The sequence below is a fragment of the Cervus elaphus genome, chromosome 17 (assembly GCF_910594005.1).
Source record: "Cervus elaphus chromosome 17, mCerEla1.1, whole genome shotgun sequence".
NCBI classification, from domain to species: Eukaryota; Metazoa; Chordata; class Mammalia; order Artiodactyla; family Cervidae; genus Cervus; species Cervus elaphus.
In genome coordinates this window covers 44,928,633-44,951,264 of record NC_057831.1, presented here as the reverse complement: position 1 = coordinate 44,951,264, position 22,632 = coordinate 44,928,633, and the positions used below count along the sequence as shown (strand labels likewise).

The 22,632-nt window shown below is 39.6% G+C and overlaps 1 protein-coding gene across 3 annotated transcripts in view; it reads right to left on the bottom strand.

Moving 5' to 3' along the window:
* The window catches only part of PI4K2B (phosphatidylinositol 4-kinase type 2 beta), a 29,462-nt gene extending 7,184 nt beyond the window's left edge, over positions 1-22,278 (bottom strand). Inside the window, exons 1-8 of one of the 3 annotated variants that reach the window (XM_043871175.1) lie at positions 21,798-21,935; positions 15,935-16,160; positions 12,358-12,494; positions 10,452-10,652; positions 9,540-9,671; positions 6,949-7,102; positions 5,055-5,116; positions 881-980 (exon numbers count right to left, since the gene is read on the bottom strand). In XM_043871175.1, coding sequence (XP_043727110.1) covers positions 881-980; positions 5,055-5,116; positions 6,949-7,102; positions 9,540-9,671; positions 10,452-10,652; positions 12,358-12,494; positions 15,935-16,070 — 922 coding nt within the window. In that variant the 5' untranslated portion in view covers positions 16,071-16,160; positions 21,798-21,935. Of the gene's footprint in view, positions 1-880; positions 981-5,054; positions 5,117-6,948; positions 7,103-9,539; positions 9,672-10,451; positions 10,653-12,357; positions 12,495-15,934; positions 16,161-21,797 lie in introns of all 3 variants that reach the window. The other 2 variants (XM_043871173.1, XM_043871174.1) reach the window with 2 other exon arrangements.
* Positions 22,279-22,632: the final 354 nt, after the last annotated feature.

The following is a 22,632-nucleotide window of genomic DNA, read 5'->3' as shown; positions in this document are numbered from 1 at the left end:
GAAAGGAAAAAAAGAAAAAATTGAAATTCATGGTAAATAGGAAAAAAAAAAGATGGTAGGGAAAGTTCAAACACATCAGGAGTTTATTGAGACAAACTACAGAGTTAAGTGTAGCTATTAAAAGGATCTCAGATTGGGCAAAAAATCTTCAGCTAGGAGCTATTTATATGTCATATACTTAAAACAAAATGATGGAAGTTGAAAATAAAAGCATAGAATAATACCGGTAAATACTAGTAAAAAGAAACGAGCTATAGCGATGTTACAACAGAAAAAATAAGAAATGCAAAAAACACTGTGAGGGATAAAGAGGGATATGTTTTACACTAACAAAAAGAACAAGTCACCCCAGCAAGATAAAACACTGGGACTTTGAGTGTGGAATACAAAGCAAAAAGTGCATAGAAATACAAGAAAAAATTGACAAAATCTCAATCACGGTGAACTTTGTCTCTCAAAAATTAGCAGATTAAGTGGTTAAAAAATAGGTCAAGAATATGATTTGACTAACTAACAAAGTTTTCATTAGAAGACAGATTTGGTGCTCAACCACATTCTTCTCAAAAATAGTCCTTTAAATTGGCCATAGATCAAGTTAGCAAAGAATGACTAACAAATTTCAAATTTGGAAAGCTATCAAATTTATTTTACAAGGCTAACACAAGCCAAGAAATAAAAATCAGACATAGTCACCCAAAATAAGGAATGATACATGGCAAGGCTCACAGAGTGTATTACACATCTTTGCATCCCAAGGGTCTAGAATTGAGCCCGAAGGACTGTAACATACCCAGGTTTTCCTCTGCTATTTTGATATCATTCCCATCCTATTCTGAAAAAGGGGTCACTAGAGATTCTATAAAAATTTCTAAATACTCACATGCTCTCCACTCATCAGGATGTTTAAAAGGAAACGCTAAACCGTTATCAATTGCAGCTATTTTAATAAGTGTTTCTCTATCATCAGTCCATTTTGTATCCTAAAAGGGAGAAAATAGTTGATAAAACAATTTATATGTATATTTCCAAAAGAAAAAAATGTATAATAATTATTGAGCTAAAGACATTTTATCAGAAGAGTCTATAAAAATAAAGTTACCAGAAAGTACCAATTTACCATTTAAGGGAAGACAGGGTCTTAAGAACCAGTAAAAACTTCATAATCACTACTTTTTAAATCTGCTATTACAAAGTTATACAGTAATAGTTTCATTCTTTTAATTTTTGGGGAAGAAGGCTTGACATTATTAAGACTTCAAAATGTGTAGTTCTGTATAACAGGCTCCAGCATCCACCTCACTGCAACTGACTCAAATTCATTCCTTTTTATGCTAAGTAATATTCCATTGTATTATATATATATGTACCACATCTTTATCCATTCACCTGTTGATGGACATCTAGGTTGCTTCCGTGTCCTGGCTATTGTTAAATAGTGCTGCAGTGAACCCTGGGGGACATGTGGCTTTTAGAATTGTGGTTTTTCCCAGGGTATATGCCCAGCATTGGGATGGCTGGGTTATATGGTAGTTTTGTATAGAGTGAGGTAAGTCAGAAAGAGAAAAACAAATATTATATATTAACGCATATATATGGAATCTAGAGAAATGGTACTGATGAATCTATTTGCAGTGAAGGAATGGAGAAGCAGATACAGAGAAAGGACTTCTGGATACAGCTGGGTAAGGAAACGGTGGGATGAACTGAGAAAGTAGCATTGGCATGTATACATTATCATGTGTAAAATAGAAAACTGGAGGGAAGTTGCTTGATAACACAGGAAGTCCAGCCTGGAGCTCTGTAATGACCTAGAGGGAGGGGTGAGATGCGGGGGAGGGGAGGGAGGCTCTAGAGGCAGAGGATATACGTATAATTATGATTGATTTGCGCTGTTGCATCGCAGAAACCAACACAACTTTGTAAAGCAATGTTCCTCCAATTAAAAAAATTTTTAAAAATAAATGTTATGACCATGTATACCAAAAAATGTTAATTATGTGATGGGATGGAGGTGTCAGCCAACCATACTGTGATAGTCATTTCACAATATATACTTGTATCAAATCATCATATTGTACACCTTAAAACTGCATGCGTGTCAATAATACCTCAATAAAGTTGGGGAGAAAAATAAATAAAATGTGTAGTTCTGGATAATTTACTGTTAGATGTGTTGCTTAAATGGATGTATGTGTGTTAGTTTCTCAGTTGCGTCTGACTCTGTGACCCCCATGGACTGTAACCTGCCAGGTTCCTTTGTCTGTCGGATTCTCCAGGCAAGAATACAGGAATGGGTTGCCATTTCCTTCTCTAGGGGATCTTCCCGACCCAGGGATCAAACCTGGGTCTCCCACATTGGCAGGCCAATTCTTTACTGACTGAGCCACCAGGGCTTAAATGTATGGTATTTGCAAAATACTGATATTTTTAAGATAATGACAAAGTTACCTTACTAAAATAAAGTCTTTCGTAGGGTCTCATAGAAATAATTAGTTCAAGTACAAAATGTTTCTAAATAAAACTCCCCAACAACCATGGCTAAATGTAATAAGGTCCAGTAGAAGGAACCTCAAGATACTCTTGATTATAGAAGGTAGGCCATTTCTAACTTCTCCATTCTCCTGTAACGGAAATGCAAGCCTCAGAAGCAAGAGAGTTTTCATGTTGAAGAGTACTTCTTATTATCTAAAAATAGACATTGTCATTATTAAGTGGTCTAGATTTTAAAAAGGTGAAAAAGATAATTTTTAATTAAAAGTATTACAGTGAAGGTACAGATGATACATGCCAGAGTTGTTTCTGTTAGTTTATATCAAATTTCTTATCTCAATGAGAAAATACTTAAGAGCAAAAGAATAAGGTTTTCAGTAAAATCCAGTTGCTTTAGATATACCAATAAAATATGTTTAGAAACTATTATAAGCAGGTATATTTTTATATATGTATTTTTAAACTTTATATATGTATTTTAAAACCCTGCTATAACTGTCATTTATTTTTATTTCTAACACTTTTTTCTATTTACAACTTCAGTGAGGTATAATTTACACATAATAAACTTTACACATTAAAGTATACAAGTTGATAAGCACTGAAAGATATGAAACCACCCAGATGTTTCCTTGTGTCCTTTAGCAGTCTCTTCCCTCCCTTTATCCCACCCCAGGCAAGCATCATCTGTTTTCTGTCCCTAGGAATTAGTTTGCACTTTCTAGATTTTTATACAAAAGGAATCAGACAGTATCTTCCCTTTTGTTTAGCTTCTTTCACTCAGCAGGGTTTTGAGGTTCATCCACATTACTGCATGTATCAAGTGTGTTCTTTATTTATTGCTAAGTACTTTGAATATGTAATTTCAAAATTCTTTGATGAACTATGAAAACTACAAACTTTTTAAAGTGATGTAACAGCTTTAAACGATGAGAATCATTTCAGTTCAGCTCAGTCATTCAGTTGTGTCCGACTCTCTGCAACCCCATGGACTGCAGCACGCCAGGCCTCCCTGTCCATCACCAACTCCCTGAGTTTTCTCAAACTCATGTCCATTGAGTTGGTGATGCCATCCAACCATCTCATCCTCTGTCATCCCCTTCTCCTCCCAGCTTCAATCTTTCCCAACATCAGGGTGTTTTCTAATGAGTCAGTTCTTTGCATCAGGTGGCCAAAGGATTGGAGTTTCACCTTTAATATCAGTCCTTCCAATGAACACTCAGGACTGATTTCCTTTAGGATGTACTGGTTGGATCTCCTTGCAGTCCAAGGGACTCTCAAGAGTCTTCTCCAACACCACAGTTCAAAAGCATCAATTTTTCAGTGCTCAGCTTTCTTTATACTCCAACTCTCACATCCATACATGACTACTGGAAAAACCATAGCTTTGACTAAATGGACTTTTGTTGGCAAAGTAATGTCTCTGCTTTTTAATATGCTGTTTAGGTTGGTCATAACTTTTCTTCCAAGGAGCAAGCATTTTTTAATTTCATGGCTGCAGTCACCATCTGCAGTGATTTTGGAGCCCAGAAAAATTAAGTCAGCCACTGTTTCCACTGTTTCCCCATCTACTTGCCATGAAGTGATGGGACTGGATACCATGATCTTAGTTTTCTGAGTGTTGTGCTTTAAGCCAACTTTTTCACTCTCCTCTTTCACTTTCATCAAGAAGTTCTTTAGTTCTACTTCGCTTTCTGCCATAATGGTGGTGTCATCTGCATATCTGAGGCTATTGATATTTCTCTCAGCAATCTTGATTCCAGCTTGTGCTTCTTCCAGCCCAGGGCTGGAATGTACCATGATATACTCTGCGTGTAAGTTAAATAAGCAGGGTGACAATACACAGCCTTGATGTACTCCTTTCCCTATTTGGAACCAGTCTGTTGTTTCATGTCCAGTTCTAACTGTTGCTTCCTGACCTGCATACAGATTTCTCAAGAGGCAGGTCAGGTGGTCTGGTGTTCCCATCTCTTGAAGAATTTTCCACAGTTTGCCATGACCCACACAGTCAAAGGCTTTGGCATAGTCAATAAAGCAGAAATAGATGTTTTTCTGGAACTCTCTTGCTTTTTCGATGATCCAGCGGATGTTGGCAATTTGATCTCTGGTTCCTCTGCCCTTTCTAAATCCAGCTTGAACATCTGGAAGTTCATGGTTCACGTACTATTGAGGCCTGGCCTGGAGAATTTTGAGCATTACTTTACTAGCATGTGAGATGAGTGCAATTGTGTGGCAGTTTGATCATTCTTTGGCATTGCCCTTCTTTGGGACTGGAATGAAAACTGACCTTTTTCCAGTAAAAAGCATATCAGTACTGAGCTGATATTCTTCTTCTACACTAATACAGCATACAAAATAAAATTGCACAGAGATTTCAAAGATAGAATAAAAAATGCAACATAAGCGGGTGAAGGAAAGAAAAAAGATGATAAAAACAGAAAAAGGAGATAAAAACCAAGGATCAAGGTGAAGGAAATGAGGAAGTGATGAAGAATAACTTCAAGGAATTTTTAATAGACACTGATAGTGTGTTTATATATGCATATATAGTAAAATTCCCTCACCGTAACTTCATCTTCATGTGTCTGCTTTTCACATCTGATTAACCAGTTATCATTTCCCCTGTCTTTCAAAACAAACGGAAAATCTATTACTTCATTTTTTATAGATATCATAGCTTAATATCAAGCAGAAAAATCTAGTCACCTCCTCAATTTTGAGACCTTCATTTGTTATCTGTAGCACAGTAACACATTAAAAGGCTTCAATTTAATACATACAAACTAAAAATACTCATAAATGTTAGTTAACATTTATTGTTTAGTCTGTGCCAGAAATTGTTGTTAAGTGCCTTAACATGTATTAACTCATCAAATTCTTACAAAGACTCTGTGAAGTAGGTACAATTACTGTCAAGAACTTTTAAATCAGCATTATTAGGAAGGATAATGTCTCTTCACCTGAGGGAGAAAAACTATCTACCCCCGTTACCAAGCCAATTTCTCTTACCTAATGTCACGACAAGAGTACTCTAGACACAAATTCTTTAAAAACTGAAAGAGTTGATTTACTGACTACAACACTGTGTTAGTTTCAGGTGTACGGCAAAGTGATTCCGGTAAATAGACAATTTCATCAGGTTATTTCCCATTATCACAAGATCTTGAATATAACTTCCTGTGCTTCACCACCTCCTTGGTGCCTATTTATCTGAGCTCAGCAGTGTGTACCTGCTCGCCCCACGCTCCTCATCTGTCCCTCCTTCCTTCCTTCTCCCCTGGGGTAACCGTGAGTTTCTTTCCTACGTCTGCAAGTCTCTTCCTGTTTTGTATGCGGATTCACTGGTATTACTTTTTTTAGATTCCACATATAATTGATCATATAATTTTTGTCTTTCTCAGTCTGATTTACTTCACCATGTATAACATTTGCTAGATCCACCCACATTGCTGCAAATGGCAGTAGTTCATTCTCTTTTGTGATTGAGTACTATATTCCATTGGACTCTACACTAACTTTACCATTAATTTAAGACTATATGATTTTAAAAGGTGAATCTAAAAAGATACATAATGCTTTTTCAGAAACTAATATAAATGAGCAAAAATTCTGAACTAGAGTTTTCAGGCTTCAGAGTACATCAGAATTGCCTGGGGGGTGGTGGCTTAGTTGTTCAGTCATGTCCAGCTCTTTGTGACCCTATGAACTGTAGCCCGCCAGGCTCCTCTGTCCATAGTAGCTTCCAGGCAAGAATACTGGAGTGGGTTGCCATTTCCTTCTCCAGGGGATCTTCCTGACCCAGGGACTGAACCTGGGTCTCCTGCACTGCGGACAGATTCTTCACTGACTGAGCTACCAGGGAAGCCCCACAGGACCTGTTAAAACACTAACTACTGGACCCACGTTCAGTGGATTGGGATGGGTTCCCAGAAGATGCCTTTGGGCCCACATAACACTGACCCTAAAACAGACCAGTGAACCACATTTGGGAATCACTGCTGCAAATCATCAACGTCACTGCTCCCTGCCAGCACAGAAAAAATTAAGAGTTTATTGTATTTACAGACTGTACTAACAGTCACCTAATGTCAAAATAAACATCTAAAATAACTTACACAATCAAGTTTTAATTATTCATATTATGCAGATAACATCTCCAATTTCCAGTAGGCTTTGTACTGCTGCCAAGAAACTCCACCTGAGGGACAGGTACTCATCACTATCACTGGGGCAGGAGCCCACCCTGAGTCAGAATCTCCAGTATGGGGTTAATGCTGCCTGGGAGAGTCGGCACTACATATCTGCTTTCCAAGGCAGGCAAAGAAAAAGACTTTGTCTTTTTCAAAAAGTAGCCTTAAGACTACTGCAGCAAAACTTTAAATCTTTGATTTGGATAAACAAGAGTTGAATACAGTTTGAAAGTTAAGATGTGAGTAAACAATGAGAGAACTTCCATACCTGTATTTCTGATGATGTAATCCAAAACAACTAATCTTTCAAACTGTGACTGAAACTGTTTTCTAATATTCTCAGGCAAAGGGTCAGCTTCAAATTTCCTAAGCCACCATTCAGCCTCCTTGTAACCTTCAACAAATAACTGAAAGGAACCAATCTATAATTTTAAGAATTATAGTTAGAAAAGAAAATACAAGAACAAAGGAATTAGTTTTAAAATTTCTCAGCAGTACTGTCATAAAATACTTTATATAAACACAATAAGAAAAACTGAAATTAACACTAATTTATATAAGCCACATTTATCAAGAAAACTATTTTTATACATTAATTTTAAATAATCACATAAAGAATATATAGCAAATGAAAAATGATCAATCCTAGAATTTTAAGGAGCACAGAAGCTATTTTAGGATAATTGAAAAAGAAAATACACACATGTCCTCGAGGTAATATTCTCAACAAGAATGCTATTTTCTAAAAATATTTATTAAAATGAATTCAATTATGAAGACCAAAATCTGTACCTATCTTGGCTATTTAATAATAGTGTGATTTTATCTTACTGGAAAAATACATTAAGATTCTTTTTTACAACAGAAAATAACTTTATTTTTTAAAATGAATGAATTATTTGACTATGCAGTTTAAAGATCCTGTAATAAATTTTAAAGAATTAATCATAACCTCTACAATGGTTTTTAAAAAAGTCCTTTCCTTGAAGATATGTCTATGTTATAAGGCTTCCTATCACTAAAATTACGAGCTGTTAACATTAAACAATTTTTTAAAGAAGAAAATACAAATTTAAACAGCACAGAACACATAGATAATGGTAACCTAGCTGGCCTCCTTTGTCCGTGCGATTCTCCAGGCAAGAATACTGGAGTGGGCTGCCATCTCCTCCTCCAGGGGATCTTCCCTGCTGAGGGACTGAACCCAGGCCTCCTGCCTTGCAGGCAGGTTCTTTACTGTCTGAGCCGTCAGGGAAACTGGCTTCATAAATACAAACAAATCACTACAAAGAAAATCTATCTCAGGAATTCCCTGGCAGTCCAGTGGTTAGGACTACATGCTTTCACTGCTGAGGGGCTGGGGGTTCGATCCCTGGTTGGGGAATTAAAATCCTACAAGGTGGATGGTGATGCCAAAAATAAACATCTCTTAACACTTTATGTGACCTGTTGCTGGCATGAAGATTTTAAAGATTTCCTAAATGTTTTCTCTAAAGCACTCATAATGAGGTCCTAGTAGTCATAAATCGGGAAATTATTTCAGCATATGCAAGAAGTAACAGGCCTTGTCAATGTTTTCAAAATTTCCTGCTTACTTGGAGTACAATATTAAAGACAAGTTAACCATGTAGTTCTTACTCTAATTCTTTTATATAGATAAATGCATAGCAACAACAAGACAAAAAAATTGCAGGTTAAATATATTTAAAAAAATATAATAAAAAGTCTAGTGCTTTTTCTAGAATGCTTTTCTCATTAACCTTCACTACCCTTGCGGAGCTAGTTGCTTATCATCCCTTAGGTTTATTTAAAACCTATGATAAGGAAAAAAAACAAAATCTAATATGTAGTGAGTAAACCTGGTTACTACCATTTACTATGTGCCAGGGACTATACCAAGTACCTGACATAAACTTTATCATTTTATTCTCACAACCCTAGTAGTTTCTGTCATCCTCGATTTATAGAAACTGAAGCTTGGGGAGTAAGAGACTCGATCAAGGTCTCAGAGCTAACTGGTGAAGAGGCTTGGAGTACTGCTACTGCTAAGTCACTTCAGTCGTGTCCGACTCTGTGCGACCCCATCCCTGGGATTCTCCAGGCAAGAACACTGGAGTGGGTTGCCATTTCCTTCTCCAATGCATAGAAGTAAAAAGTGAAAGTGAAGTCGCTCAGTCATGCCTGACTCTTCATGACCCCGTGAACTGCAGCCTACCAGGCTCCTCCATCCATGGGATTTTCCAGGCAAGAGTACTGGAGTGGGGTGCCATTGCCTTCTCCAGGCTTGGAGTACAACCTAGGTCTAATTCTAGGCCTGTACTTTCAACTGTAACTTTCTAAAGTCTTGGGTGCAATTTCCTCTCAGAAATTCCCCAGCTCTCCAAACTGGGTTAAATATCCCTCCTCTATCCACTCTAAGCTCTCCTCACTTAATCATCATTAACAGCTTTATCATATTGTGTTGAGACTGCTTGTTACTACAAGCTATTGAAGATGGGAAAACCGTTTTTACTAATATACCCACAGCCCACAGCACAGAGCCTAGAGAGCTCAGGTAATACGTGATAAAGTTTGTTGAAGTTTGTGTGTGCTTCGCTGTGTCTGACTCTTTGTGACCCCATGGACTGTAGTCCGCCAGGCTCCTCTGTCCATGGGATTCTCCAGGCAAGAATACCGGAGTGGGTTGCCATTTCCTTCTCTAGGGGATCTTCCTGACCCAGGGATTGAACCTGTGTCTCTTGCACCTCCTGCACTGGCAGGCAGATTCTTTACCACTGTGCCATCTGGGAAGCCCAATATGTGATGAATTGCCCGCTCTCTGCTCCCACCCTCCCCATAAAGCGCATCACTGTAACTTACCTTAGGAGGAAGTCCTATCCGATGAAATTTTCTACCTACTTTTGGCACTTTCTCTAAAGCATACTTTTTGCCTCTAGATTTTGCACGGTCAATTGCACTGTAGTTAAACGTCTCACTGACAAGCCAAACCACCTAGAAATGTACAGTTTAGAGAAATGGCTATTAGAATTTGCATTATTATTGTCTATTCACATACACCATGGAACTCACATTAATGTTGTAAATGAGTGAAGTTTAATGCTATACTAAATGCCCCTGAGAACCTAAAACAGAAAAGCTAAGAGACTTTGCAAAGTTAGTTAAATGGCACACATGTATTTCTTTCTGAGAGAAATACAGCCTAAAATTGGCCAGTGGAAGAAAGAAGTATGTAGAATTAGGAAGGAAGATTTTGAGAACTTTAAGTAAAAATGTATAAAGGCCAAAAAGAAAAAGACAGGAATCTTCTGAGTATGTTAGTTATCTCTACCTTCAACAGAATTTCTAGATCACTGATTTTTTTCTGCTTTCTGAATGCTGGTTCTTTCTCCTCTTTTTGTCAGCATCATCTCACCTCACATGAGAAAGAGATATTCCCTTGAATATTCTGTGTGTCTACACTCATTGGAAAAGATCCTGATACTGGGAAAGACTGAAGGCAGTAGAAGAAGGCGACAATAGAGGATGAGATGGTTGGATGGCATCACTGACTCGATGGACATGAGTCTGAGCAAGCTCCAGGAGTCGGTGATGGACAGGGAGGCCTGGCGTGCTGGAGTCCATGGGGTCACAAACAGTCGGACACAACTGAGTGACTGAACCAAGTGACTGACACTAGAATCAATTTACTAGTCATTTGTGACTCTGGATTACCAACCGCGACTTTAGATTCTGTAAACTAGAAGTACATGATAGAAAGAATGCCTCCCTTACTCTTGTTTTTGGTACAATGCCCAGATGAAGCTTTTCGTCCACAAGGTAGGCACCAGCTTCGGAAAGGTATCCCTGGTTAGGAAGCAGGCAGCCCCTGCCAAAGCAGCAAGGGCAGCAGACCTTGTGAACGTATTTGGTCCATTTCGGATTCAGGTGACCGTAAGGCTCTTCTGATTTGGGTTTAAACACACCAATAATTTTCTATATAGGAAGAAAGTAAACACTTTGTTAGACTTTTAATATAGGGAGATGATAATCCATAAAATGCATTCTGGTTTTTTTCTACCCTTCCCACCACAGATTTGGGCATAACCCTTAACAATTAAGAGTTTTAATTCCAGTCACAGTTTTACACTCATTCTCATTCAACAATCTAAAATCAGTAATCTTTTGAGCTATTGATTTTCAAACTGTGCTCTGAGGAACCCTAGAGAAGGTGAGAAGAGAGGGCTCTGAGACCCCATCCTCTGGTTTCACCCATTTTACATAATGGACACCCTAGTTTAAAAAGAGTTCTGCTGATTTTAAAATGTTTGAAAATCAGTGACCTAGGTCAAACAGTGCTATTATTCAACATCTATTAAATATTCAAATTTTATGCTTATTCATTATCTACTTTCCCAGTAGGTGTGCATTCTAAAAGGACAGGGGACTTTCTCTGTGAGGGCTGTATCACCAGTACTCAGAACAGTACCTGGCATACAGTAGGCTTCAAGCATTTGTTAAATGAATAAATCCAATGACAAAAAGCCATCTCTAAGATACAAAGGAAATGATAGGATATAGTGACATCTATGTTGCTGGATTCTCCTTTTTTCAATTTTTTTTATGAACCAATTTTAAATAAATTCTCTCCTCTTAAAAAAAATTGCTCATGGATGTCTAAAAGTCTTTCCCCATCAAGCATATATACCCTGTTAGAACTATCTTTATTATTGGTCTGATAAAATATATTCATATTAAATTTAGAAGCTGAATTATCCTTAGATAAGAAATAAAAAAATCTCATTATAAGTATATAATTGTTTTATAATGCAGTAGTCTAAGTCACTAATAAAGAAGTCAACAAGAACAAATCAAGAAATCAAGCTTGGAATAAAGATTGAGACATTGACACTACCTACATATATATATATATATATATTAAAATCTCAAAAAGACTGTTTTAAAAAATATAACTTCAGTCTATGAAAAAATATTTGGGTAGAATTATAATCTGTTTTTCCTCCTGAAAAAAGAACTGCTGGCTATGCATCATTCAGAAAGCTTTTAGAAATGATAATGCAAATTTTTGAAAAATTCTAAACTGAGTTGAACAAAGTCCATATCAGCGTCTCTTTTCTGCCTTAGGATTATTCTTTGGTTCATTTCATTTTGTCACATTCCAATGCCTTCAAACTTCAAACTGCCCAGGATCCTTCTCTGGTATAATAAAGCCAGAAAAAATACTCTGAGGGTAAAAGAAAACTCTGCTTAGTTACTGCAGAGGATGAGATGGTTAGATAGCACTCGACTCAGTGGACATGAATTTGAGCAAACTGTGGGAGATAGTGGAGGAAAGATGAGCCTGGCATGCTGCAGTCCATGAACTCACAAAGAGTCGGACACAACTTAGCAACTAAACAACAACAAGGACTTGTGAATATAAACCCCAGAAATCCACAGCTGAATGTTGAGAATTCAATAAATACTTGAAGCCAAATATTAATAAAATGGAAATTACATAAACAGCTCTAGTTTTAAATAGTAGAGGGCTTTAGTTAAAAATAAACTGACCTTTATTTCTGAAAAGAGGGTGCAACCAGATTTATTAGGAAAATATCTTCAAAAACTCACAATGACTTCACATTAAAACTAGTGTTTTCCAAAAGGTCTGTTATATATAGTAGCTCTATGAAATTCTCACCCTCTTAGGATCCTTCACAAAGTAACTTCCACTTGAACCTTGAGAGATTCTTTCTGGATAAACTTCAAATTCTATTGCTTGCTCCGCTTTCAATATAATATCGGCAAATTCTGGATCATCCAAAAATGTGTTCAACTCTGAAGAATCAACAATTATTGCATTAAGAAAAACATTAATACAGAATGCAAAAAAGAAGAAAGACCAGCTATGAGAACGCTCACAACATAGACCTGTAATACTAGATTTAGGTTACTAGTGTTAAGACATTTAGGCACAGAAAAATGTAGACTCCCCTGGTGGCTCAGATAGGAAAGAATCCACCCGCAATGCGGGAGACCCGGGTTCAATCCCTGGAATGGGAAGATCCCCTGGAGAAGAGAATGGCTACCCACTCCAGTATTCTGGCCAGGACAGAGGAGCCTGGAGGGCTACAGTCCATAGGGTCACAAAGAGTTGGACACAACTGAGCGACTAACGCTTTCACTTTTTTTCCATGGAGTGTTTCGATGTCTTTTTGTTTGTTTGTTTTCTAACCCCACTTTAAGTATCAAGTTAAGACACAAGGAAAGCAAGATTTCCTACGCTGAAAAAAAATCACAAATTCCTTGTGTTAACTTGAACTCCTCCCTCCCAGTGATTTTGTTCTTCATCCAGCCTCAGCCTGCATTTGCAGTCATTCCTCAGATATATCATCACCAATACCTGCAACCACATCACACTTAGCATTTCAATCATCTTCTATTTTCCTAGTTCACTGCCTCTGGCGTCCTGAGTCCGAAAATTCTTTCATCCCACTAGGACCTTTAAAGCACTGATCTACCAGACACTGTTCAAGGGTCTTTACCCACTTTGTGTCCCTCCTTGGCTAGCATCACTAAAATCACTCTCTTCTTCCCACTCCTCATCATAGTTACCTGTAAAATCTCAATCCTGGTTAAATCCAACTGTCTACTGACTATGCCTGTGCCTGGACAGCTGAACTTGCCAAACATAACACCCAGTGTCTTCCTTTAAATGCCTGGTGTCTCCCCTTTAAAAAAAACCCACAAACCTCAGCTGGACTCTTCATGTTGTCTGGGGAGCATACTACATTCCTGTTAAAGACTGAATGTTTGTGTTCCTCTGAAATACATCAAGGCCTTAATCCCCAATGTGATCATATATGGAGGGGAACTTGGGGGGAAGTAATTAGGCTTAGATGAGGCCACGAGGGTGGGGATCCCACGATAGAGTTAGGCCATGTGAAGACCCAGGGAGAAGGCTGCCATCTGCAAGCCAAGAAGTGAGCCCTTGCCAAGAACCCGATCATGCTGACACCCTGATTTTGGACTTCCCAGCCTCCAGAACTGAGCAATAAAGTCTGTTGTTCAAAAGCCACCGAGGCTAGGGCATTTCGTCATAACATCCTAAACTAGGACAACTTCCCTGGCACACAGACTCTCCCAGTCTTCTGGACGACTACCTCATACGCTCTCCTCTCCTCATATTCCCAACAACTCTTTCATCTCAGCAGATGATCTAGCTTCCTATTTCAAGAAGAAAACAGAAGCAGCCAGGAAAAACGATCACCTACCCTCAGCATCATATTTACCCCTTCACATTCTCTGCCTTCCACTTATTACTATACAGAAATGATCCAAAATCTAAGTTGACTCTTCCACTTTGTCTACTAGACCTCTCTCTCTGACTGTGCGCTTAGCTGCTCAGTTGTGTCTGACTTTGCGACCCCATGGACTGTAGCCCGCCAGGCTCCTCTGTCCATGGGGATTCTCCAGGCAAGAATACTGGAGTGGGTTGCCAATGCCCTCCTTCAGGGGATCTTTCCGACCCAGGGATTGAATCCAGGTCTCTCACATTGCAGGTGGATTCTTTACCATCTGACCCCTACCAGGGAAGCCCTACCCCAGGACATTTCTTCAGCAGTTCTTTCCTGAATTAGGATTTCCCTTGCTATTGGATCATTTCCACAAACACATAAAACTTGACTTGACTTCACTTGATAGCCAAGATGCCATTTCTCCAGGTTGTCCTTCCATTTCATCGGCTCCTCTTTTTCACTCTCTTGTGGGCTTATTTTCATCTCCCTAGCAGCTTAACTTTGGAAAGCCCAGGTTCAGTTCATGGTCCTCTTCTTCCTCATTAGCACTTCCAGATTAATATCTCAAGCCTGGACTTCTGCCCTGAACCCCAGACTACTATACCCAGCTTCTCCACTTGTATGTTTAGAAGACAGCTCAAACTTTACTGCCTCAAACTCAACTCATTTTCTCTCGACTGCCTCACTCCCAGTATTCCCCGTATTACTGGCAGTTAAAAGCCCTGGAGTCATCCATGACCTCACTCTCCCACCCTTCGCATCCAATCCATCAGCAGGTGGTGTAGCTCCACCCTAAATGAACATCCGGAATCGAACCACTTCTTACAATCTCCATTCCTTCCCTGTGATTCAAATCACTATCAACTCTAGCCTAGGTTGTCACAAGAGTCTCTGAACGGGTCTCCCCTCTATACTCAACAGGAAAGCTATAGAATCCTTCTAAAACCTAAGTCAGTTAATTGCCTGGCCGTCTAGTGGTGAGGACCCAGCACCTTCATTCACGGGGCAGCCCAGTGACTCTCCATCTCATTCAAAAGAAAAAAATCGCAAGTTCTAATATTGGCCCCCAAGACTCCACCCAATCTCCCCTAACCTCCACTTTATTTTTCTGCTTAGCACTTATCACCTAACCTGTCATATAACTTAGCTATTTTGTGAGCTCCAAGAACAAGTATTTCTTTCACTGCTACATACCCAACTTTTTACAGTTCCTGGAACATAAGAGGCACTCAATAAATATTTGCATAATTAATAATTAATCATTTAAAATGATAGACAAGTTAAATATTCACATTTTTCTTTGAAAGGCATATAAATATTATTACATGTAAATGTTATGAAAATTCAAACTATAAACTTTCCTTAATTTAAAACTTGCCTTAATTCAGACATAGAACTATTATTTACTAATTTTTAAAAGCTTATGCTGAGAAAAATATTGCAAAAAGGGCCCTTGGGCATATTTAACCTACTTAAAACAATAAATAATCCAAGTATTTAGTCATGTTCATAAAACTGAAATACTATTTTCAGATCTAGTCCATGAAAATTCTTAAGAATGAAGGGAGAAACTTTGTCTTTCTCATTCACTGTGTATCCTAGCACCTGGAAGAAGGATCAGCATTTAGTGGGTTCTTAATAAACATTTAAATGAATAAAGTATTATTTATATGGCAGAATGTGCTAATAATTACTACATTAATCAAATGATACTTCTTCTAGGTCAAGGCTCATAACAAGAAAGAAGTCAGAAAGTTATTTATCTCAACTTTGCTGATATATTTTCTATAATACATCTCCAGCAGGTGGTCTCTGGGCCAATGTTTAAACACTTTCAAAGAGAGATACTCATTTTTTTTTTTACTTTTTGTGTTTTTTTGAAAATAAATATAAAACTTTTCTTTTTCAGAAACAGGTCTCCTTGAAGCTTCACCCAATGTACTAGACTTGCCACCTGGAGCAAAACAAAAGTCTACTTACTCCTCTCTTCCCAGGGAGAGGCCTTCACATAGTTGCAGACCATTTCATGCTCCCCTAAGATTCCTCTATTCTCTGCCTCCTTCCACATGGAAGTGTTCTCAGGTTTTTCAGCATCCGAGTTGCCCTCCGGCTTCATGCTTCAGTTTTCCAATGTGCCTTTTAAAAATATGGTCTCCAGAATCGAGCAACTCATTGCGGAGAACAAAGACAGCTCTCAGTCTTGACACTATACCAAAATAAGAAGTACTCTAGTATTACAATTGTTGTTTAGGAGTCCTGTCATACTAATTCACGTTGAACTGGCTAAACTCTTGGACCACTCTTGGTCTCTCCCATCCTGTACTAAAGCAGTTCTTTTGGAAACTATGTGCAGACTTTGACATTACTATCACATGTTTTCAGGTTGCTTTATGGGTTAAGCTTTATGAGTTCATCATAGAACCTGCCTTTGTTACTCTCATGGAGCCCACAATCATACTCAGGACACTTAATAATTCAGCTTCAACCCAAACCACAACCATTCCTATACAATCAGCCAGCATGTTTTCAATCCCTTTCTCTTTAGCTTGTCCCTTTGCTGAGCAATTCTTTTGGATAAACGAGACTATCTCCCTACATGAAAATCGGCATTCTTTGAGGATGGTCTGGATTTACCATCACTGTCCAGAAAGGCACTTGGAAGACAACTGGTCTTGTCTAATTACTACCGGAAAAGAAAAAAAAAGCAACACGATTACATATCAACTCTTCTAAAAACCAAAATAATTATTTTTCGGTAGATTTTTCTGATCCATAACTCAAAATTACATCCTACAACTTTTATTTTAGTTACTTAAATGCATATTTAGCCATGAGTTTAACTTGGAGAATACACTCTAAGTTATACCACTTCAAGGTATATGTGCAATGGAGATTTGGTTTGAAGGTTTGCTGTCATTGTTTGGTTTGATTGTTAATAGCTGAGGGGCTTAAATAGCTATATTTTCTTCAAATTTTGTTCAGTTAATATTATGTTTACTCCTTCTAAGGAATAAACTGTGAAACTTTGATTTGTCTCTGTATTAGAAAATATTCAGATTTTCTGAGGAGACTGTCAGTTCTACCTCTGTATACTCCCTTTGGGACTCAACCTATGGATCGGTGGCCTGCCTTCCAGTCAAGCTCCAGTCCTATTCAAAATCCTCACTTTTCACAAGATGTCCAGAACTGTCCATCCTCTGAACTTTCGCCCATGCTGTTCTGATGTACATGCCAAGTTTCTTTCCTATGGCTAATTTTTATCCATCCTTCAGCTCCATCTGACCACTTGTAACGCTGTAACAAAATGATCTTGGTCCCAGGAGGGCAGAAATCTTTGTTCTGTTCTGTGATATATGCCAAGTGCTTAAACCTGTGCCTGACACATGGCAGACCTTCAATAATGTGAGAAGTATTTATCAACAAACCGTTAACCACACTTAAGGGCTACAGCTGATCCTCTGGTAAGTAGAAATGAAAATGGATTAAGAGAACCCATTGTATAACCTGTTAACAACTACTTTTATATAAGTATGCATAGCAACTTATCAAGTTCTCATTTTATTTTTTTCATTTATTTTTATTAGTTGGAGGCTAATTACTTTACAATATTGTAGTGGGTTTTGTCATACATTGACATGAATCAGCAATAGATTTACACTTATTCCCCATCCCGATCCCCCCTCCCACCTCCCTCTCCACCCGATCCCTCTGGGTCTTCCCAGTGCACCAGGCCCGAGCACTTGTCTCATGCATCCAACCTGGGCTGGTGATCTGTTTCACCCTAGATAATATACATGTTTCGATGCTGTTCTCTCGAAACATCCCACCCTTGCCTTCAAGTTCTCATTTTAAATAAGTAAATCAAGATGAACTCTTCCTCACCGAAGGGCTGGGAATGTATCTTACCCCCTGGCCAGATATCTTCTAAAATGTGAAGTAGCCGGTTCACAAGTTTGATGATCCGGACTAAACTGGAACCCTCAGGGGTGCCAGCGCTATTCAAGTCTCAAAGTGGTTGCTATTTCCTCTGCGAAGTCTCCCCTGGCCCCTATATCCAGGGCAGGGCTCCAAGGAACTCTCAGAGTTCCCCATGAAGCACATATATCCTGTTAGAACTGGCTCTTTTAATTGACTGTTTCCTCCATTAAGTTATAAGGTTACATGAGGACAGGGCTGGTGACTGGACCTCCATTTGGTATCTGGTCACCACTGTTTCCCTAAGGGCTGGATTTCCACTGGCGCCTGAAGGCACGGAAACATTTGCTGACTGAATGATGGATCTCTGCAACAAGTGCATTCTAATTAGTGGTTTGAGGAAAACTCTCCAACACACTGATGCTCACTACTTTTCAAAAGCTCAGTTTTGGAAGATTGTCAAGACCCATGAGATTATCTATTCTTCTAATACTTTCCTCTAAATTAAGCCAGACAATCAGCATCTTGAATCTAGATCCAGCAATACTGATAACATCACCCACTAGAATTACTTCCACTGAAATGAACTTCAGGGAAGTTGTATGAAACACTCTTATGAAAGTCATCACTTTTATTACCAAGATATTACTCAGCATATAGTCTCTTCTTCAGGAGAAAACCTAACAGTTTATCCTTTGCCAGTTTTGTTTTGGTTCAAATAACTAGTCTGTTTTAACTTTATGGGCATAGTGATTGTGTTTCTCTCAAGCTGCCAGGTCAGTAATCTTAAAAATCAAATTCATGCACTTGTTAATTTTTTGTAGTCTTGTTCTGGCCTCCATCTTATTTATTTCATTACTCTTACTTCCCATTCTCATAATTCTTCCTTACTTTTAAATGACTTTATTTTGTTCATACATTTATAACCCACCATGAATCATTAAATGGCTTATAAACACACACTTTCTTTTACTTTGGTATCTTGTAAATTCTAACACCATTCTCTAATCACTAGGCTCGCCATCAAAAACTGATAAGTGCTTCTGGTTTATATTAACTGGAACCTTCAATTCACCTGTTTCTTTAAAATGAGAATTTTAAAAAGTGCTCATATTATAGGGTTGGTTATAAATTAATATATGTGAAACACATGCACTATGCCCTGCACGTACTGTTTTGTGGGTGTTAACTATTATTATCTTTACTACTCTCCAACTCATTGATTAAAATGACAACTAGCAAAAGGAATACCACTAATTCTTCTACTTTGACACTGATCCAACAACCCGATGTTCACGCTGGTTCTAGACTTTGCCACACAGCTTGTTCAAGTAAAGATAACAGAGCTAGGCCATTCTTCCACTGGTTAAGGTACATAAAGCTCCCATTTACATACACAAAATAGTTAAGTTTGATAAATGATGCTAATATCAATCTAAAGACAGGAATATCTTGGAACTAGAGAGGTGGCTTCATGGAAATTGGATGGCAAAGGACAAAGAAAGTTAATGAATTCAAAAAATAATGATTTAATTATCTAGTTAAATTAATCAAACTTTTTAGGAGAATGGTTTGAAATTTTAAAAATTTGGTAGTTCAAAACTATTTTTAAATCCATTAAAAATAAGACCTTGGTAAATAAAGGTAACAATTATTTTATAACAGTTGGGGATCTATAGCAAAATGCAGGATATGAAAGAATTAGGTTCAGTCTGGCTTTTTCACTTTCTGGACCTTGACTTTGGCTTACAGCTGAAGTTCTATCAACTACTAGTCATCAAAGTTTTCATTCATTTCCCATCCTCATACCCAGGATGACTTAACCCAGCTAACTTGCTGTGCTATTGTAAGAATTAATGAAACATAAAAAAAAGAAAATGATAGTTGCTCAGTCATGTCCAATTCTTTGCAACCCCATGGACTGTAGTCTGCCAGGCTCCTCTGTCCATGGAATTCTCCAGGCAAGAATACTGCAATGGGTAGCCATTCCCTTTTCCAGGGGATATTCCTGACCCAGGGATTGAAATCAGGTCTCCTGAACTGCAGGCAGATTCTTTTGTGGCTCCCATCTGAGCCACCAGGGAAGCCTTGAAGATCTCAGGAAACCGTCAATTGAGATATAAATGTTATTCCATTTAAAAAGGTTAAAATTCTCTTTAATAATCCATTTGTATTCCAATATTACACTCTATCCTCACTTTTACTTTTTCTAGCTTTAATATCACTTGTTTGCAAAACCTTACCTTCACAGAATAAACACATTTTCAAGGTTTTAGGATCTTTTAAAACCTAGCTACACAGGTAGCTTTGGGTAGAAAAAGGCAAGTTTGCCACACAAATCTTTCTAGGTAATATATAACATTATAATCAATGTAGCTGGGTGAATGTAGATCCATTTGTGATCTGGTTCCAAATCCATGTTTGTTTTTTCTGTTAAATGTTGTACTGTCGATGTATCCAAAAGTTAACATTATAATGGCAGCTGCTGCTGCTAAATCACTTCAGTCATGCCCGACGCTGTGCGACCCCAAAGACGGCAGGCCCACCAGGCTCCGCCATCCCTGGGATTCTCCAGGCAAGAACACTGAAGTGGGTTGCCATTTCCTTCTCCAATGCATGAAAGTGAAAAGTGAAAGTGAAGTCGCTCAGTCCTGTCCCGACTCTTCGCAACCCCATGGACTGCAGCCTACCAGGCTCCTCCGTCCATAAGATTTTCCAGGCAAGAGTAATAATGGTAGCTAGCTGACCTGTAAGTCAGACCAGTTTGTTAAAGCTTTCTTCATTAAAGTCTGCTTCCCTTGGGTCTCTTTGATTCATTTACTCTACCATTTGACCATAGCTACAACTAGAGTAAGCTACTCTATCAAGTGCAGAAGCCCCACTAGTGTACCAGAAGAATATGTAAAATCTAACTACTCCACAAAAACTTCAGCAGCGTAATGCAAACTACATTTTCTGTGCCTTTTCTTTAAGCTGTCATGTGCCGAGTGATATTCCAGGCAGAATGCAAACATAACCTCATTTAAACCATTTAAACCATCCTTACCACCTGCGAGCAAGTGTTATCAGGACCATTTTACAAAACAAGCCTGTCCCAGCGTTACCTAGGACCCTTACAAGTCTATTCTGTTTTTCAAATTAGCCTAATTCAACCCATCTATGTCAAAAAATTACATTTACCAAAAATACCCATGCCTGCAGCTTCGTGCCTAAATTTTACTACCTTCCAACATTTCAATAACCCTCTTTCATCTGAGGCTGTCAGTCTGCTTAATAGTGAAAAAGGTTTTTCCTTTTTCTGTATAAAAATAAAAAAGTCTCGAGAAAGAAAACTTTGCAAGAGAGAAAGCAGGTACAGAAGTTCAACTGCTTCTGCCCCCTTTGGCTAACGTCACAATAACAATAAAGTTTTTGAAACGTGTCCCAGTGGCAACCGGATATTCTTGCTATCTCTTGACTGTCATCCACCTTGCAAATTCACGAACTTTCTTGGTAGTTCAGGGTTCTTAAGCCAAAACTTTAAAGCCAAACTTGAGCAAACAACTTAGGTCATTTTACAGTGTTAAGATTTCCTGTCTGATTCCAAAAGTTTAGGATCACTCTTAGGGGCGGCCCCAAGGATCGGAGTTTAATGACAACCTCGGGAGTCAGGAGAAGCAGCCTATAAAGCCTCTGGAGAAGGTGCGAGGAGAGGGGGAGCGGGGATGCGGGAGAAAAAGGCGAGGTGACCGAGGTGTGAGAGACAGCTGAACCCTCGGCCAGTGCTCAGGACGAGATGCCTGGCGAACAGTTTTTCCTACTAGACAAGGGCTAGCGGGCGACAGAGAAAGAAGCCGGGGGCAGCGACCCGAGGAGGGGCTTGAATGCTGAGCGCGGCGGAGAGGGGCACTCTGGCAGGGCGCGGGAGTAGGGAAGAGCCGGGTCGCACCTGAACCCACGGGGCGGCTCCGGTCCAGATTGGTGGGCGAGCTCCGCTGGCGCCCCAAGCCCGGGGAGGAGGAGAAAGACGCGTCCACGGGCAGAAGCAGCAGTTCCCGGTCGCTGGCCTGGCTAGGGGAGGCCGCACCTTCCTCCCCGGCAGCCGTCTCCAGCCTCACGGCGCCCCCTGGAGCGACCTTCCGCCGCTGGGCCCAGGCGATCCGCGGCAGCAGCGGCTCCCGCTCCTCGTCCTCCTCGTCCTCCTCCAGGCTCCCGCTGCCGGCGGACTCTGGCCTCCCGGGCTCCGAGGCCTCCGCCATGGCCTCCCCCTGTGCCTTCCGCGCTGAGACCGACTCAGAGAGGCGAGGCGTTCGGGTCTGGCCTCGGCATCGCGGGGATCCGGAGCCTCTGGGTCAGACCGAAGAAACCTTGCTAGTGCACTGTCCAGCTCGGCGCCCGCCAGGCGGTTGCCCCGCCCGCCGGCCGAGCCCCACCTCGCGCCTACCCCGCGCCTGCGCGGAAGTGCGGGGGCGTTGTGCGGGGCCCGGCCGCCACCTGTCTCCCTAAACTGGGGAAGGCGCCCGGCGGGGCTAAAGTTACTGCTTGTGGAGCGCGGGGGTGGAAGTTAATCTACCTTTGCAGAGGTGCCTCTCTCTAACCCAAACCGGCCTCTCCCGCCCCTGCAGAATTCTCTCATGTTGCCCACAATGTATACCTGTGTATTTCTTTGTATGACTAACATATGTTTCCCCCACTAGAAGTCCCGGAGAGCCAGGGCCTCGTCATTTTTTCCAAACATTCCTGATATTGTAGTTTACATTTTCTCTTTTTAAATACCGGTTAAT